At 43.5% G+C, this 20,217-nt stretch overlaps 1 protein-coding gene across 2 annotated transcripts in view; it reads left to right on the top strand.

The window, feature by feature from the left end:
• Positions 1-20,217, top strand: part of MCC (MCC regulator of WNT signaling pathway) — a 341,462-nt gene that overhangs the window by 51,718 nt on the left and 269,527 nt on the right. For both annotated transcript variants that reach the window (XM_050945632.1, XM_050945631.1), the window contains exon 3: positions 16,871-17,082. In XM_050945632.1, coding sequence (XP_050801589.1) covers positions 16,871-17,082 — 212 coding nt within the window. The remainder of the gene's footprint in view (positions 1-16,870; positions 17,083-20,217) is intronic.

Genomic DNA, 20,217 nt, shown 5'->3' with positions numbered 1-20,217 from the left:
GGTTTGAATGAATCCAGAGGCCCTCTCCCTCCTCTGTCTTTTGTTCCTGTTCACAGACAGGGCAAACCCCTGTCTTGTTGTAGTAATGTTTTGTTTTGTTTTTTTAACTTTTACATGGTTTTGATTGTTTGCAGTTGCCTCTGAGGGTTTTCCCTTGAAAGTTTTAGAGCACATCTACAGTGGCAAAGTTACAGTGCCACTCAGAGAGCACAGAAGGAAAACCACTGTTGTGTGTTCATGCTGAAAGCTGCCTGTGCAATAGCGTGTTCACACTTGCGACACTCGAAGCGCAATTTGGAGCAATGTATTCTGGGCAGCTATCCCACAGAGAGAGCACCTCTTTCTCTTTTGCCGCTAAGACTTGTGAGAAGGCAGAGGGGGTCATTGGGCATCCTGGGTCCAGTCCCAATGCCCCATGATGCATTGATTTGCATCCCAGCAATCCTTGTGCTTCCATCCGCATTTGGTGCCATCTTTCAACGGTTTGTGTACTTGTGGCTTTCACGGAGTGGAATGCCACTTTTGGGCTCGGGAAACAAGCACTGAGTGGTGGGATCACATTGTGATTCATGTCTGGGATGACGAGCAGTGGATGCAGAACTTTCGTATGAGGAAAGCCATGTTCATGGGACTGTGTGATGAGCTCATCCCAGCCCTGTGGCGCAAGGACATGAGAATGAGAGCTGCCCTGTCATTGGAGAAGCACATAGCGATTGCACTGTGGAAGTTGGCTACTCCAGACTGCTACTGCTAGCCAGTGGGAAAGTTGACCATAGGACTCGTGTTGATGGAAGTGTACAGGGCCATTAATCGCATCCTGCTCCAAAAGACTGTGATGCTGGTCAAGGTGCATGACGTGGATGGCTTTGCACAAATGGGCTTCCCTAACTGCTGAGGGGCAGTACATGGCATGCACATTCCAATTCTGGCACCAGACCGCCTAGCCACTGAGTACGTTAATCGTAAGGGGTATTTCTCAATGGTTCTCCAGGCGCTTGTGGATCACCGTGGATGTTTCACAGACATTAACGCAGGCTGGTATGGAAAGGTGCACATGCACGCATCTATTGGAACACTGGCCTGTTCAGGAAGCTGCAAGCAGGGACTTTTTTCCCAGACCAGAAGATCACCATAGGGGAAGTCGAAATGCCCATTGTGATCCTGGGAAACCCTGCCTACCCCTTAATGCTGTGGCATATGAAGCCGTACACAGGGCAACTTGACAACAGCAAAGAGCGGTACAGCAAAGAGCGGTTCAGCAACAGGCTGAGCAATTGAAAAATAACTCTTGAGCATGCATTTGGCCATTTAAAAGCCTGCTGGCGATGCCTGTGTGGGAAGCTGCACCTGGCCGATGACAATATTCCTATACTTTTAGCCACGTGTTGTATGCTCCATAATGATGATCGTCTATCCTTGTCGAAGACCTCAACAACTCATTCGTTCGATGACCGGGCTCTGTGCATCCGAAGATGACTGATCAGTCCGATTCAGGCGTGGAACATCCTGTCACACGGGCAGACGTGATGGCACTGTCGATGTGCGGGCAGCTCTGGACTTGCGCAGCTCATGCTTTCTTTCAGCCTCAGTAGTACGCCTCACCTCAGAGGTATTACTGCCTGTGTGAATGAGGCTGCGCCATGCTGGACAAATCAGTGCGAGGGTTTCCCATGTGGCAGTGTTGATCTTGAGGGACTTCAGAGAGATCTTCAGCGTGTCCTTGAACCGCTTCTTTTGTCCTTCATAGGAGTGCTTTCCCTGGGTGAGTTCTCCATAGAAGAGCTGTTTAGGATTGCGCTCTTCTGACATCCTCACGACATGTCCAGCCCATCTGGTGTGGGCTCTCATCAGCAGTGTGTGAACTGACGGCAGACTCGCTCTGGTAAGGACTTCAGAATCGGGCACTTTGTTTTGCCATCTGATTTTTAGAAGCTTTCGCAGACAGGAAATGTGGAAGTGATTGAGCCTTTGTGCATGACTCCGATAGACAGTCCACGTCTCGCAGGCGTACAGCAGAGTTGGAAGCACCACTGCTCGGTAGACCTTCAGCTTCGTTGGTAGGCTGATCCTTCGATGTCCCCGGACGTTGGAGCGCAATCGGCCAAATGCAGAGCTGGCTTTAGCAATTCTGCAGTTTACTTCATCATCGATTGACACTGCTCGGGAAAGGGTACTGCCCAGGTACGTGAAGTGGTCCACTGCCTGAAGTCTCTGTCCATTTACAGTGATGGACGGTTCTGAGTACGGAGCGTGGGGAGCTGGCTGGTGCATGACCTCAGTCATCTTGATGTTAATGGTGAGACCAAAGTTGTTGCATGCAGATGAAAACTTGTCCATACTGGCTTGCATTTCTGGCTCTGTACTAGCATTCAGAGCACAATCATCGGCAAAGAGAAAGTCTTGAAGTACAGTTTCCTTCACCTTGGTGATGGCATGCAGTCGCCTCAGATTGAATAGTTTCCCGTCAGTTCTGTACTTCAAGTCTACTCCTTCAGTGCAGTGTTGAAAGGCATCAGTCAAAGTGGCAGAGAATATCATGCTGAACAAAGTGGGTGCTAAAACACACCCTTCCTTGACGCCGTTGGTGACTGACTGGGAAGGCCTCAGATGTTTCACTGTCATCCAGGACACGAGCCATCATACCGTGATGAAATTGACGTACCATTCGTATAAATCTGTCTGGACAGCCAAAATTCGACATGATCCTCCACAGGCCCTGGCAATTGACAGAGCCAAACGCTTTCGTGAGGTCCACAAAAGTTTTGTGTAGAGTTCACGATTCTGCTGTAGCTGATGCGCAGCGAAGATCATGTCAATTGTCCCACGTCCCTTGCAGAAGCCACACTGTGATTCTGACAGTAAGCCCTGCTCCACGTGAGTGATCAATCGGTTCAACAGAACTCGTGCAAGAACTTTCCCTGCTGTAGAGAGCAGCGAGATTCCACAGTGATTGTTGCATACCTGGTGATTGCCCTTCCTCTTATAGAGGTGCACGATTGACGTGTCTCTAAATTCCTGTGGAATGGATCCCTGCTTCCAGAAGGACTGAAACAGCTCAGTGAGTTTCCGTAGCAGCACGGGTCCACCGACTTTTTGTACACCTCTGCTGGTATGGCATCTGACCCTGGGGCTTTGCCACTTGACAGTTGGTTGATGGCTTTCTTCACTTGGTCCTCTTTTGGTGAAGCATCCATGGAGTCATTGACTGCAACCTGGGGCATCTTGTCAATGGCCTCCTCATTGATGTCTGAGGGGCAGTTGAGAACTGCTTCAAAATGTTCAGCCCATCTCTGGAGAACCTGCGTCTTCTCTGTAAGGAGAAGTGCCATCAGAGTTCAGGAGGGGAAAGCTCCCAGAAGGCTGTGGACTATAGAGTGTGTTTAGGGCTTCATAGAACTGCTTATGGTCGTTTCTGTGTGCATACACCTGTATTTCATCTGCTTTGGCGCTCAGCCACAAGTCCCGCATTTTGCACAGTCGGTTCTGTACCATTCTGCAAGCGTTGATAAAGGCGGTCGTCTTTGCTGCTGAGGATGGGTCATTTTGATATGCACGATGCAGGCGGTACTTCTCAGCAAGTAAGGCCTGGATTTCTGCATCATTTTCGTCAAACCAGTCTTGCTGCCTGCGTGTGGAGGGCCCCAATACCTTCGATGCAGCTGTATGGACAGTGTTGCAAAATTGCTTCCAGTCTTTCTCAGCATCATTCTCAATACGAAGATCAGCAAGCTCATTCTCTAGGTCTTCCGCTAGATTTTCAGTGATGCGGCTGTTCTTCAGCTTTGACACGTTGATCCTTTTGAGAGCCTTACAGCCTTGTGGTCGTCTCTTCGGCATGATACAGAGCTTCATTTTGGATACTGTGAGCCTGTGATCCGTCCAACAGTCAGCGCTGCACATAGCTTTTGTAACCCTGACATCTTGTCTGTCCCTTCTCCTGATGATGACATAGCTGATCAGATGCAAGTGCTTGGAATGGGGATGCATCCACGAAGTCCTGTTATGGGTAGGGAGGCGGAAAACTGTATTAGTGATCAGAAGATCATGTGCTGCACGAGTTTTCAGCAGTAACAGGCCATTGCTGTTACACTTTCCCACTCCATTTTTCCCGATGACTCCTTCCCAGGCTGCGGCATTGTATGTTGCTTTGCAGTGCTCTTTTTGCTTTCACTTATTAGAATAAAGATTGCTTTCAAACCAGCCCAATTCTTTTATTAAAAGACGACAAAAATACATCAGCAGAGAGGTGGAGGAGGGAAGGGAAGGGAAGGTCTCCAGAGGAGGAGGGGTCCCAAGATGCCTACAGATGTGCGTATGTCCAGGGATCATACCCAACCTTCTCCTTTGGAGTACAATGCATCAGGTACTGTACTTCAGCAGGGCCAGACTTTAGAGGGACGGGTACTGAGTGCAGTGAGTAGTGGGAGTCCACACTGCTGGACTGTGAGAAGGGAGGAGTGGAATGCTGTGGGTAGAGTGTGCAGCCAGAAAGGTGGATAACAGGGTGGTGGTGGTGGTGGTTGTGTGTGTGGGGTTGCATGGGCAAATGTTTTGTGACAGCGGCTGCAGGGGAGGGCAGTTGCGGAGCTGCTCGGTTTGAAGAGCTAGTATCACCTGGAGCATGTCCACTTGGCGCTCCATAACGTTTAAGAGCTGCTCCGTGGCTTCTTTCTGGTGTGCCATGTTCTCCTGTCAGTCCCTCTTCTTGCTGTCCTAACACTCTTTCAATTCCTGTTTCTCAGTGGCTGAGTGCATCATAACCTCACAGAGAAAATCCTCCTTAGTTCTTCGTGGCCGCTTTCTAATTCTGCGCAGCCATTCTGTCGCCGATAAGGGAGGCTGACCTCCCAAAGTCATCTCCGTGAAGTTTAAATGCAATATTTTACAGAAGCAATATTGTTTGCAACACAGATAACACTAATGATTCAGTGCTTTAAAACACAGCCAGTACTCACACACTTGTCACTAACTGGCTGACCCCAGGCAAGCACACATGAGCCTCAAGACCCCCAAAATGGTGAATAGTTGCAGGAGCAGGGTGAATCACTCTTCCCAGACACTGCTGTTCACTGGGCACGTGGCTCTTGGGGAGAGCCAGCACTGTAGGGGCGGCTTGATAATCATTTCTGTCCCCACACTTTCCACAGGATGTGATCATTATGGAAGATATCTCGCTGCTGAGGGTGAGCAGAGAATCAAGGCAAGGTCTTCTCCAAGCCTGTGGCTTCCTCCTTGGCCCCTATGCAGCTCACCTATGTGCAGCAGTGGTTCCCCCACCCTTGTGATGGCACAGTGGCATGGGAAAGTTACCGTTAGTGAGGCAAGAAACAAAACAGTTCTGCCGAGGAACCTGCTGCAGCAGATTGCCCAGTATCTCACAAGAGTTTCCTGTAGATCTCTGAGGGAGATTCCCATGAAGTGAGGAAGTCTATTAACAGCCTGTTCCGCTGCTCAGAATAGGCATTAGGTGGGAGACAAGCCTGCTTTCTGCAACCCTCCTGCCCCCAACAAATCACTTCAGGAGTTCCCCAAATCAGATCCACTTACCAAGGGCCTCCTCTCTTGTTCGCGCTTTGCCAAGATCCAATTGCTGTGATTTGCTAGGCTCCTCTGGGGTAGAAAAGAGCTCCTGACTGCATGCATCTCTGGTCTCCGAGCCATCCTCTGCCTCTGGGTCCCCCTCCCCCTCTTTGTCCAAGATTTCATCCTCCTGGCTCTGTCCACTTTCGACTGGCACATGAGCCAACGAAGTATCTTATAGGGGCCTTCGCAGTGGAGATGGGTCATCACCGAGTATCGCGTCCAGCTCTTTGTAGAACCGGCAGCTCGTGGGTGCAGCACCAGAATGGCAGTTTGCTTCCCGTGCCTTGTGGTAGGCATTCCACAACTCCTTCACTTTGACCCTGCACTGCAGTGTGTCCCGGTTATCCCCCCTTTCTATCATGTATCGTGAAATCTGTCTGTAGGTGTCATAATTCCTACAGCTGGAGTGCAGATGGGACTGCACAGCTTCCTCTCCCCAAATGCCCATGAGGTCCAACAGCTCAGCATTGCTCCAAACGGGGGATTGTCTGGTGCATGGAGCAGGTTGGCCACCTGGAAAGATGTGCTGAGACCACTGCACACATCACTGAGCAAACAGGAAGGGGACTTTCAAATTTCCAAAGGAATGTACAGGGTGGGGATGACAGTTGGTCACCTGAGGGCAGGGCAGTAGAGTTCAGACCGATGACCACAGAGGTGAGAGCAGGCATTGTGGACACCTCTCGGAAGCCAATCGCAGTGCTGTAATCACCATGATGTCTACATTGGCACCACAGCACTGTAGCCCTGGTGCAGGAAGCTTTATGCCTCTCGTCGGGGTGTGTGGTTTTTTTGTTTTTTTTTTAAGTGCTACAACTGCGCAGTTTCTGTGCACTAAGTGACTTGGCAGTGCATACACCTCGGGAGTTACAGCGCAGAAAAACACTTTACTGCGCAGAAACTTGCCAGTCTACATGGGGCCTAAACAGTTGAGCCTTGCATTGCATCGCTGGCCCAAGAGGGTGGGCTCACAACTCCTTCCTAACTGAATGGGCAAACTCCAAGCCACATTATCTCCTGGTGACTAATTTCTACTCCAAGTATATAAATCATACTTACAATCTAAATATATTGTTCCTTAAATGTTACTGTGATGTTACACTCCATATTCTTTATGGAAATATGCTCAAGATATGGCTGTGACATAAGTGAGATGTACTGTATGCAAGATGGCTCATGTAGGATATAATTGGAAAGGTTATGATTTACTGAATGTGATTATCTAATTTGTATACCTGTATCATTTCTGTATCTGAAGTTAGGAATATGAACTATGTGACAGTTATAACTGGGTGTGTATTGGGAAGACACACACCAAAGGACAGGCCACTAAATTTGATGGGCCATTAGGAAGGAATAACAAGACTGTGAAGATACTAATCTCTCTCCCTCCTGGGAGGCTATGACAGAACTAGGTCAGGCGGTCTTGTCACCTATACAAGAAGTCCAAGATAATGTTTAGTAACTTTCCACTAAAAGGGAAGGGGGTTCAAGTTTGGAAACAAAGTATTCCTGCCTTAGGTAAACCTTTTTTAAGAGTAGCGAGGAAGGCAAACCAGGACTCCTCTCCATGGCCTGTCTGCCCAAGAAGAAAGACTGCTAAAGATACCTGAATGGAAGGCAAGGGGGGAGCTAAGGCTGAGACAGGGGTCCAGACTGAAAAGAAAAATAATTGAAACTCTATGCTACAGAAACTTTGCAACCTGCCTAAAACAACACTTAGGGTAAGAAATTACATTTCGTAACCTGTTTTTTAAGTATATTGAACTTAGCGTGCGTATTTTCTTTTATTTGCTCAGTAATCTGCTCTGTTCTGTTTATCTCTTTTATTCACTTAAAATTCACCTTTTGTAATTAATAAACTTATTTCTTGTTTATAATGTAACCCACTTTGTGCAATTCATAACTGAGTGGGAAGAGGCTGTGCGTACCTTCTTCTACATTGAGGGAGGAGGCGGATTTCATAATATACCTTTGGGTCTGCACTCCAAGGGAGGTGGACACCTGAGTGCTTGGGCAAGTCCTTTAAGCTGAGTCTTCCCAGAGTTGATCTCAGTGTCTGTGTCATTCCGCAGTTGGGTGTGGCCCTGCCTGTGTGTGTGCTGGAGGAGGCTTAATAGCCTGTCTTAGCAAGACAGATAAAAAGGGTGCCTAGGCTGGCATAAGAGGCGGGCTCAGTGGTATCTCAGCACATCAGGTGGCATCCTAAGGGGGGCAAACCATCACAATTATCTATAGATACATCCCACAATGATTATGAATCTCGACAAGTTATGAGCTTTCTGTAGATATCTCATGTTACTTTTTATGCATAAGTAACTTGTAAGATGTGTTTGGTGTAGTGAGTTTGTCAGGCCTGAGGTGCAAGTTGTCTGCAAAGAACAGAGGACCCTTTGCTAAGGAGTCTGTGTCACAGCCACCATTGTAATTTTGCTGCCCCCGAAGATTATTAAAAGATGATGTTAATTTTCAATAGTCATATCTTACCTATTGAATAAAGAATTGCCAAAGAGGAAATTGGTGTGCTGAAAATAGCCATTTTTACAGTCAGATTATCTGCTGGTGAGAGAAGTCTTCATGACTCAGTCTAAAACCTGGATAGTAAGGGACGTGGCAGCAGAGGTAAATAAAGGGCAGACTAGGTGGCTCAGGAGTTTCGTGGTAGGATTTGGAGCCTTTCACCTCTCAGCTGCCAGTCTGAACACTATTAAATCACTAATAACCTAACCTGACAGACTATGGCACAAGGAATTCTTGCATACCTATTATAGCCAAAAGGGAGATGCAAAAAGATACTTATTTGTATACGCTATTGACTGCAAAGCCATGACTGACTGAAATATTCCATATTGTGAACTCGTTTGACAAATGGGACTGCTTTTCCACATTCTCAGCCCCTTCACCTAATGCAGTGAGAAATTCTCTCCCTGCTATACAGAGTGCATTCCTCGGATCTGGGTTGCACTCTGGCTCCCAGAAATTGAGAGCTGTGTACTGTGTCCATTTTTTACCCAGAAGTTAGACTGTTTGTTGTAGCAGAAGTTCTCCAAAGTCCTTAGGGAAGTTCAAACACTACGTGTGACTGACACCTCATAAAAAGCAATGATGAGATCCCAGGTCCTCTGCTGGTTCAGTCAATAGCTCCTTCACTGAGGGGAGTCTACTGGGCTCCCTGGCACATGATGTAGTGGCTGGTTGGTGCTTTGAAAGCTATCAGTACCACAGTCTTGTCATTTGCTATCGTATCTACTATTCTTGAACAAGGTCATTGAAAAGCTGGTGCAGAGCTACCATCAATAACCTCAGACCTCTACTAGTGTCTTACTTGTGTCTTACAGTGAAGTTGCAGACCATGATATGGCTCTGAGACTGCTGCATTGGTTGCTCCGGTGGATGGTCTCTTTTCTGTAATGAAGGATGGATAGAAGCGTGTGCTCAAAGTGCTTTAGCTCTCAGCAGGGTCTGCCACAATTGACTGAGTTGCCTGACAGACCTGACAGTGTTGATGGGCTTAGGGCTTGTCTACACATAAGCGGTGCAGCTTCACTGATGTAGCTGTGCCGCTGCTGCGCACCTGGTAGATACTCTGTGCCAACGGGAGAGAGCTCTCTCATTGGCATAATAAAACTACCTCTGCCTGAGGTGTTAGCTGTGTCAGTGGGAGAAGCTCTCCAACCGACATAGCGCTGTCCACACCGGCACTTATGTGGATGTAACTTATGTTACATAAGTTGTGCTGACATAAGCTGTAGTGTAAACATAGCCTTAAATGGTTGTGAGAGGCATCTGCTCCTCTGCAATGCTCAGTCCAGTGCCTTGTCCTAGACAAATCAGTCAAAATCACTAGAAGAGAGTGAAATTCAGTTGACTTCTGGGACTCCTTCCCATCACGGCACCATTGCCCAGCACTTCAGTGATTGAGGGAGATTGGCAGCTGGTTGAAATAAGACACTAGGCTCAGTGCAGGCTGGCCAGGGCTAACCCTAACTTTATTACTTGCCTTGCTGGTAATCTTAACACTGAGAGTGAAACACTCCTGGGTGAATATTCCTGATGGCATTGCTTGTAGGTACTTGTTATGTTCCTCAAGGGTACCCAGGATTGCGAGGTGCTTCACCAACACCTGCCCTTAGCATGAGGAAGTCTTATTTCTGGCTGCTGTGGATCAGCTCTCTGAAACCAACAGCCACTGGCAGCAGAAACACTGCCTTCCAGGCTTCTTCAGGCCTTGTCGTACAGATAGTGATAGACTCACATCAATCCCCAAGTCCTTAGTGTTCCCTGCATTGCCCAGCCCTTTATCCACTGAACACACCCAGAATGACCAGACCTGCTGTTCCCAAAGGAACAGTACACGTCAGGTTGTAAGATTCAGTTCATGACCAGCACTTTTCTTAACCCCACGTCACTTAGATACATTTATATTGAAAACAAGAATAAGTTTATCATCAAAGATTAGAGATTCAAGTAATAGTGGATAAGAATATTGGCAAGAAATGGGTTACATGTAAAACAGAAGCAGTATGGGCCTTCTAGAGACTAAATTTAACTGACATATTATTCTCTCTTGTCTAAAGAAATTTATCTCACCCAAAGTTCTCTTTCAGTGTTTTCAGCCAAGCCTGGGTAAAGCATGAACACTGTCCTTTTACTCAATCAATGAAGGGTGCCAGGGTATCTTCTTTGTTTCCCAAATACCATGGACCAAACCTTTGAAGTGTACTTCCAGATAGGGTTGGAGTACTCTGTTCAGCTACATGGTTGAAATAAATACTGTACAAATAACATTTTATGTTGACTTGTGGCAATAATAGCATTAATTTACATGTGTGCTCACTATCTGGGAATCTCTATCTGAAGGCTTTTGTATACATATATTCCTATTACTGACATCAGTTTCCTACTATTTGCTGATTGCTATTGTAGAGGCTTACTTACATCCATATAGCAAACAGAACTGCTATGAGATTTATAAATTCTACTAATAATGATTCTCAGAGATCCAGGAACTGCTGAACTCTAATATCAGTTCTGCCATCGATTCTCTGTGTAGCCTTGTGCAAATCACTTGAGCTGTGTCTGTGTTCTGATATTTAAAATGGGGCTACTACTTATCAGGGGTGTTGTGAGGATTGTACATATTTTTGAAGATGTAAAGCTCTAGAAAAGAGGAAATTATTCACTCCTTGTAAAAAAATAAAATAAAATAAAATTAAAAAAACCCACATTACCCCCACCCACCCACAAATGCACTTCCTTCCTCCCTCCAACTCATCATATTTACCACTCTCTTCCCTCTGGCTATTACTATAAAGCACAGGATTTGGGTGTACTGATTATATGTATGTATGTGTGCAATACTAGTTGAGCAGTAAAATCTAAGTTTTTGCAACCTCATTATTTCCCTAGCAAGAAGCCAAGATATCAAAAATGCAGAATCTCTGAGGACAGTATTTGAAAATCAACATTTTGGTTTGTGGCAGGGTGGGGGAATTAGTCAAAGTAAAACCCAAATTAAATACTGTTATGGAAAAAGGCATTTTCATTTATATCTATGCTCGCACTTATTTATCTGTTTTAAATAAGGAGCACAGTGTTGTGCTTTTTAATTGTAAAATACACCTGTACCCTGATATAACACGACCCGATATAACACGAATTTGGCTATAATGCAGTAAAGTAGTGCTCCGGGGCGGCGGGGCTGCGCACTCCAGCCGATCAAAGCAAGTTTGATATAACACGGTTTCACCTATAATGCAGTAAGATTTTTTGGCTCCCGAGGACAGCATTATTATCAGAGTAGAGGTGTATCTTAAAATTGAATGGTAATTGTTGCCCTGCTCTCCTCCCCAAAATCAAGACAGCATAGTATCATGAATGAGACCTGTGAGATTGAAAATGTAATTGTGCCCCTGTAGAGCAGGGCTAGTCTGTATATAACCATGACAGATATGGGACTATTGAGCCAATAAATAAATGGGGGTGTATTAGTAATTAGTCTTTTTACAGAACAAAACAGTTTGAACAATAGTCTGAATTAATATACAGATACACTACAGAGGATAAGTCATTTTAGCTCCATACAAGCAAGAATGAATAATATACAGTCTACTCTGTTAACTCCATAGTCATGCACATGCCCAGATAATGGTCAGCTCATATGTTTAATACACGTGGATCGTGGGAGATGGATAGAACACAGCCTTTGGCCTCTGCTACTCAGCTACAGGAAAACCTTCTTTGGCAGTTAGGGGTTTTATTTTCTGTAGTCCAGCCACTGGAGGGCAGTGGTACCCACATCTACTACACTTCACATTACCTGAAGATATATTTTGGACTTACTCTGACAGAAACATTTAAGGGCTCATCTATTTTGGACAACTTGCGCTTATATTATTAAAGCTATTACACTGGTGCGAACTGTTACTATATATGCAGTTAAATCAGTTTAAAGCATTCTTAAACTGTATTCGTTTAAAGCAGTATCTAATCCTTTTGGTTACACCAGTACGTATTCTTCAGTATAGACCAGACCTCACGCCTCTCTTGTGATTTCTTGTTTTGTAGAGTACTATTTGTTTTGATGAGTTAGTTTCATTTAGTTCTATTTCCTTTTAAGATGAGATTATTATATATTAACTTTATGGTATATCCCCTTCTAGTGAGTTGAGGGGAATATATATATGTATATTTTCGAATCAGCTCACCATGGATTTTTGCTCCATGCAAACACCAATATAAAGCTTTTATTATACTTATGTTTTACCCATTTTGTATTAGCTCATTTATAAGCTCCTTGTTTTTTTCCTAGCTGATCATTATTTCATTTATTATGACTTACTGGCATTTTATTGAGTAATTAATGATATTGATTGATAGATATCTTCTTTTAATGTTAATGGATATTTTAGAGGGACACAGTCCATTAGAAAGCCTTTGAGTTAACCTAATAGTATTATTTATAATTGCTTATAGGCTGCTGTGGCCTAGTGGATTGAAAATAGTGTCCAAGAGTCAAGTAGATCTAGATTCTGGTGCCTACTTTGCCACTGTCTTACTGTGTGTGTGCTTGGGCAAGTCACTTAATCTCTTTGTCTTTGTTACCTCAGATGTAAAATGGGATAATGATACTCACCATTATGAAGTGTTTGGGGATCTAGGGATTAAAAGTGCTATGGAAGATGGATAGCTGTTTTTCAAGGCTTGAATGAAAGGCTGTTGCTTATGACTGGCATAGATTGGAAGGTCTCATTTTATAAAATGTGTCGATCAGGCACCACTGGAAGGCTTATGTCCTTACTGGTGGTAGCATCTGAGGCTTTTGCAAAGCAGTCAGTCTTGAAGATATTACAGGAAGATCCATTTGCTTCCTGGGAAATAACTTGATGCTAACGGGCCAGTCTTCAGTATTTCCAGGAGAGCTGAACTTGAGCAAACTGGTACCTTTCTGCTAATTGGAACTATTCAGGGATTAGGGTATGAGAGAATTCGGTGGACACAGTCTTTCATATGGTAAAACAGTGACTATTATTGGATGGCTTATTTAAAGTAGTTCATTGAGATCTTCCCAATAAATAGCTTTAATGGGTATGGACTAAATCCTGGGAAGTGCCTGAGATTGCCTGATACTCCCATTGGAATCAGTTTCTGTCTATGCACTCAGCAAGTGCTGAGCACCTGTGGGTGGAGATTTGGTCCTTTTCAAGAGTGATAGCTTTATCCAGTAACATTTGATTTCATACATAAGCAAAAAACTCTGAACTGTAGAATAAGACTGCGACTCTCTATTGCTTCCTGACTTTATGCCAGTTTATTCCTACATTAATCAGCTCACTTTCTCAGATGAATTACTTTTCAATCTGTGTTCACTGGAGAGTTCTCTAGTCTATCAGCATCATTTAACTGCAAAATTGTTATAGTAACAATGCTAATGGTTTTTAGACCATGATTTATTTCGAGACAGACCATGGTCTAGCTGATTATGGAATTCTAGTCAGAATTTAAATGTAGCGTGGAATGCTTCTACAAAAAGAGCAAAATAATCTAGTAAAAATATATTATCCAAAAGCTGCAATGTTCTATATACATCTATCTGGCTATCTTATTTGAATGAAAACTTGTGTCTGATGCGAAGTTATTTATTCTAGCATTCATAAAATTATTTCTGGTTTGTGTTTGAAAAGAAATAAGAGGTCAACGACCTTTATCCATACCAATTAACTGTTTCATCTACTATAGCAGTACCCACACTTTGCCTAACTGAAGGGCTACATTAGCAGCTTGCTAGGAGCCAGGTGGATGTACTTAATTTTTATTGAATGGAGCAGCTGCAGCCACCTTCAGTTTTAATAGAGAAGTGTGTACTATACACATTATAGGTTTTAGTATCATTACTCCACCTTGATTCAAGTTCAGGCCTGACTCACTGCTTTCAGACTTGATCAGCTATAGATCTATAAGACGTTTTACACATCTTCCTGCATGTGAGCATTCTAAATTAACTGAATCATTTAAGGGACAAGTCTTGGGAATCATTGCAGATACCTCAAGAAAACTTAGACTCAAGATGTAGCTATGGGCAGAACATAAGAATGGCCATACTGGGTCAGACCAAAGGCCCATCCAGCCCAGTATCCTGTCTACCGACAGTGGCCAATGCCCAGTGCCCTAGAGGGAGTGAACCTAACAGGTAATGATCAAGTGATCTCTCTCCTGCCATCTATCACCGCCCTCTGACAAACAAAGGATAGAGACACCATTCCTTACCCATCCTGGCTAATAGCCATTAATGGGCTTAACCTCCATGAATTTATCCAGTTCTCTTTTAAACCCTGTTATAGTCCTAGCCTTCACAATCTCCTCAGGCAAGGAGTTCCACAAGTTGACTGTGCGCTGTGTGAAGAAGAACTTCCTTTTATTTGTTTTAAACCTGCTACCCATTAATTTCATTTGGTGGCCCCATGTTCTTATATTATGGGAACAAGTAAATAATTTTTCCTTATTTACTTTCTCAACATCATGCATAATTTTATATTTCGCTATCATATCCCTCCCCTTAGTCTCCTCTTTTCCAAGCTGAAATGTCCTAGCCTCTTTAATTTCTCCTCATATAGGACCCATTCCAAATCCCTAATCATTTTAGTTGCCCTTCTCTGAACCTTTTCTAATGCCAGTATATCATTTTTGAGATGAGGGGACCACATCTGTACGCAATATTCAAGATGTGGGCATACCAGAGATTTATGTAAGGGCAATAAGATATTTTCCATCTTATTCTTTATCCCCTTTTTAATGATTCCTAACATCCTGTTTGCTTTCTTGACCACCGCTGCACACTGCGTGGACGTCTTCAGAGAACTATCCACAATGACTCCAAGATCTTTTTCCTGACTCGTTGTAGCTAAATTATCCCCAATCATATTGTATGTATAGTTGGGGTTACTTTTCCCAATGTGCATTACTTTACATTTATCCACATTAAATTTCATTTGCCATTTTGTTGCCCAATCACTTAATTTTGTGAGATCTTTTTGAAGTTCTTCACAATCTGCTTTGGTCTTAACTATCTTGAGCAGTTTAGTATCATCTGCAAACTTTGCCACCTCACTGTTTACCCCTTTCTCCAGATCATTTATGAATAAATTGAATAGATTGGTCCTAGGACTGACCCTTGGGGAACACCACTAGTTCTGAGAATTTACCATTAATTCCTACCCTTTGTTCCCTGTCTTTTAACCAGTTCTCAATCCATGAAAGGACCTTCCCTTTTATCCCATTACAACTTAATTTACGTAAGAGCCTTTGGTGAGGGACCTTGTCAAAGGCTTTCTGGAAATCTAAGTACACTATATCCACTGGATCCCCCTTGTCCACATGTTTGACCCCTTCAAAGAACTCTAATAAATTAGTAAGACATGATTTCCCTTTACAGAAACCATGTTGACTATTGCTCAACAGTTTGTTTTTCTATGTGTCTGGCAATTTTATTCTTAACTATTGTTTAACTATTTAATTTTTTTTAACATTGGCAAAACAATGTATTTTTCTGTAATCATCAGAAATGGCTAAACTGTTTCATCTGTAATTTTACAAAAAATATTCAGTCTGAGACAGATACCCATTGCGGAAAAGATTAAGCCCAAACAGTTAAAGAACATAAGAATGGCCATATTGTGTCAGACCAAAAATCTATCTAGCCCAGTATCCTGTCTTCTGACATTGGCCAATGCCAGGTGATTTAGAGGGAATGAACAGAACAGGTAATCATCAAGTAATCCATCCCCTGTTGCCCATTCCCACCTTCTTGCAAAGTTATAAGCCACCGAAAGCAGGGTTTTATAATGGAAGTTGTTAGGCAACTTTAACTATATGTGTTGCAACCAATTCTGCCTATATTACAGAAGATAGATCAGGAATTTCTGTTTGGTCCTTCTTGTCACACAAGAAGAAGAGGGCATTCAATTAAATTAAAAGGTGGAGAATTCAAAACCAATAGAAGGAAATACTTTTTCAACACATAATTAAACCATGGAACTTGATGCCACAGGAAGTCATTGAGACTAAAAACGTAACAAGATTCAAAGGGGTTTGGATATTTATCTAGATGACAAGAATACCCAGAGTTGTTATAATTAATGCTAACAAATTATGGAAGAAGTTTTGGGGTTTAAGCTAGTTTTGGGGTTTAAACTAGTCTCTAACTATAAGGGATTAGGAGGACACCCTGTGTGGATGGCTGATTAGTCAGAAGTAGGAGAATGCAAGGGTTCGTACACTTTCCTCTGAAGCAGCTGGTGCTGGGCACTGGTTGAACACAGGATACTAGGAAACTTGGGCCATCTGTCTGATCCAATATGGTGATTCTTATGTTGGTTTTCAAAAGCCACAGGGGGTTGGAATGTTAAAATAAATTCTAGGAGATAGCTAGGGGAGGGAATACTGTCATAGATGTATGATAAATTGCACAGGTGTGTGATAAACTTATCACTGGATTGTCTGTCTCTCTCTCTCTCTCTGTTTTTATGATGATGTGCACTTGGGTTTATTTCTGCCATCATACTATTAAATAGTATTTTCCCTGTTATTTACAAATGTAGGTAATATTTCTAAATATTGTATGAAAAACTGCTTTTATCTTTGACTCCTGTATCTTGAAAATCAATACTGAGTCCCATAAACACTCTGATTTCTGCAACACTAGATATTTTTAGGGGGCGGAGGGTATATTAGCCCCTGTAAATTTGCTATGGGATTACAGTTGTATCTCTTTTCTGTTTCTACATTTCAGGTGCCTTATCAGGTGCTAGAGAAAGCTGGGAATATGATTCTGGTGCAAGAGACCTTCAGAGTCCTGACCTGCAGAGCCATTCTACCCTACAGAAGCTCTTGGAGTATGGAGGCAGCAGTATGAGTCGTCAAGCTGCTCTGCAGAAACTGCTAACGCAGGCCTCCAATCTTAGCAACTCAGTTGGAGGAAGCTATTTAGAGCTTGCCAACACTGTAAGTACACTTTATCTTCACTGTAAAGCTCCTCAGGGTTCCCCCCCCCCCAGCTTGAATATAGTAAACTTTTGAGTCATGGTCCACGAGGGAACTATCAGGCTGCTATAATTTTCATTTACCACACTGTCATTAAATTTTCAGGTTGGCAAATAATGAGAAGTATTCAGAAATTACTCATATAATTGAGGACTTGCTTTCAGCAGAAAGGATTTGGTGTACTCCGTTAGGCATTCAGCTGAAGTTTTTAACTTATACAGATTTAATTATAAAACATAGCTATCTTGTGAAAACTCAGCTGACCCTGGGACCCACACAGGGACCTAGAGCCTGGGCTCCAGCCTTAGCTTGAATGTCTATTCCAACACCCCATAGCTCGAGCCCTGCAAACTCAAGGCAGCTGGCACGGGCCAGCTACAGGTTTTTAATTGCAGTATAGACATACTCTAGGTAACTTTAGGTGTGCTTATGGAAAATAAATTGGTAGCACAGTGGCAGACTGTGCAAGTAAACATCTTTCTGCTTATTAAGTCAGTTAGTGTCATGCAGGAAAACACTTCCCCTTACATTTCAGGATTTTCCACTTTATTTGCTAAGATTTCTGTTTTGGAACTCTTTGTGTAGCACTGTGTTTTACTGTTCTCATAGGCAAGCCTCATAGTAAAAGTATTTTCAGATAAACATACCACATTATTGTCTGCAGTAAAAATCTGATGTGCTTGTTAAGTGAGTGGTTTTTTCCAATTACGCATTGAATTCAGGTTTTTAAGGGTATGTCTCCACTGCAGTTAGACACCAGCGACTGGCCTGTGTCAGCTGACCCTGGGACCCACACAGGGACCTAGAGCCTGGGCTCCAGCCTGAGCTTGAATGTCTATACCAACACCCCATAGCTCGAGCCCTGCAAACTCAAGGCAGCTGGCACGGGCCAGCTACAGGTTTTTAATTGCAGTATAGACATACTCGAGGTAACTTTAGGTGTGCTATAAATTTATAGCCATTTTGTAGCTCATTTTTGGTGGTCAACGGTTGATGCTGCTAAACTGAAAAGAGGGAGCAAGGACTCAGGCTTTTAGTTGGAGAACAAAAAGGCCCAAACTAAAGGCATTGGAGAAAAGTTGAGGAACCCATTTTAGAATGGCTGCTTGTGACAGTAACTAGCTTTGTACTGGTGAAACAGATCCTGTTAGTTAATGCTTACTAGGTGTTGAGGGGTGGGCACTCAGAAGAAAATGGAAATTTATTCAACTGATATGGGTAAAATCAACACAACACTGTAATGGGTTCCCTGGGGTTCAACCTGGAATTTGGGTACCGCTGTGCCCTCTGTCTTACCAACTTGAGCTCCCTCTCTCACTGTAAAAGCAGCAAAGAATCCTGTGGCACCTTATAGAGTAACAGACGTTTTGGACCATGCTCCAAAACGTCTGTTAGTCTATAAGGTGCCACAGGATTCTTTGCTGCTTTTACAGATCCAGACTAACACGGCTACCCTCTGATACTCTCTCACTGTGATAATGTAACAAGCTGCAAACCCCTTCAGGTCCTGCAGTCTCACAAATATTCACAGGCAGGGACATATCCAGCTCTGTTACATGAATGCTTTTGCCAGCCACTCATGAACCAACAATAGAGAAACTCCAGCCAACTCCCCCCGGCCTAAGACCCCAGAGCTATACCATCTTGCCCCAGTCAGAAGCCTGAGCAGCATAAATTATTTGCCCAGTCCAGCCCTCCCTCAATGTGGAGAGGACAATGCACCAGACCTGGTCTCTGAGAAGATTTCCCTTTACACTTCAAACAAAACTCCTTTCCAATCTGGGACCACCTCCCCAGTTTAAGTCTTTGTTCCTGAGGTGTTTCCAGGTGTTGAGTTGTGGGGGGAGTGAGGCTAAGGGATGATGTCACTTCCCCCTTTTATAGCTTCTGGCATGTGGAGGGAACTTCATTGTCCCAAACAAAGCCCCCAGCACAGTTAGCGGAAAAGTACAGGCCTGTGTGCCTGAGGATTTGAAGGAACACGTGTTGCCCCAGAATATAAAATGGTAGCACTCTTGCCCTGTCTTGACAAATAGAAAACTAGCTACACACAACCCCAAAATCCCAATAACTGAAATAAGACTCGAATAAAATGAAAAATCCCTAGATACCATCGTACTCTTAAAAAAGACATATATATAATATGCAACTGGTTCCTGTTTGTGTGTTCACATTCATGTTAAATTTCTCTATTTTTATTGGTATGGAAGCCATCTGATCTGTTTAATGTATATCATGTTATGCTTCTGCTTCTAAATGTTTTTTCCCTTGCACTTCAAACAATAGCATAATAAACAGTCTCTCATTTATATGGAGATGAAGACAATAATGCCTCCATTTTGGCTTCTGCTGAACATTATCACTATGTTGTATGAAAAATTGTACTTAAATTTTGTTAAAATCAAGAAAGATGAGAATCGCTGCTTTTTGTGTGTGGTGTTTTTATTTCTGCCCCTTTATACTAGTCTGAATACTGTCAAGAAAGCTGAAGTGATGGGTCTAGTGCAGTCTAAACTCTAAGGACTTGTCTGAACAAACACTTAATGCCTGACAAGCTAGGTTGTAAATCTACCTCACACTACCTTGCAAGGCACTAAGAGCTTGACTATATTAAAAATGCTAAAGTGTCTACACTGAAGTGCTACAGCCACTACCTACAGTGGCAGGAGGAGTTAACCCATCAATGTAGGTAATCCATTTCCCTGAGAGGCGGTAGCTAGGTTGACAGAAGATTTCTGACTAAGGCCAGCTTAACTACACTGCTTATGGCTGTGGATTTTTCCCATCCCTGAGCGATGTAGTTATGCCGACCGAATTTTTAGTGTAGACCACAACTTAGGTTTCTCATGGACCCTGCTGTTGCACATTAAAAGTTCTGTAGTATGTTTTCACCTACCCATATTTGAAACTGGAGTAGGTCAGTGTATGCTAAGGAACTTTTAATGCACAACAGCAGGATGCACGTGGACAATTAGTGTGTGGCAGGCTGTTGCAGTGTAAATTCACACCCCAGTTTGCTGTTTAGACAAGCCCTAACTGTATAGAGACAGAAGTAGCTTCTTGTGATTGATTCCTTACGTGCACTCCCACTTCCCA

The sequence above is a fragment of the Gopherus flavomarginatus genome, chromosome 3, assembly GCF_025201925.1.
Source record: "Gopherus flavomarginatus isolate rGopFla2 chromosome 3, rGopFla2.mat.asm, whole genome shotgun sequence".
NCBI classification, from domain to species: domain Eukaryota; kingdom Metazoa; phylum Chordata; order Testudines; family Testudinidae; genus Gopherus; species Gopherus flavomarginatus.
The sequence above is the reverse complement of the archived record's forward strand: the minus strand, read 5'-3'. Positions and strand labels throughout refer to the sequence as shown.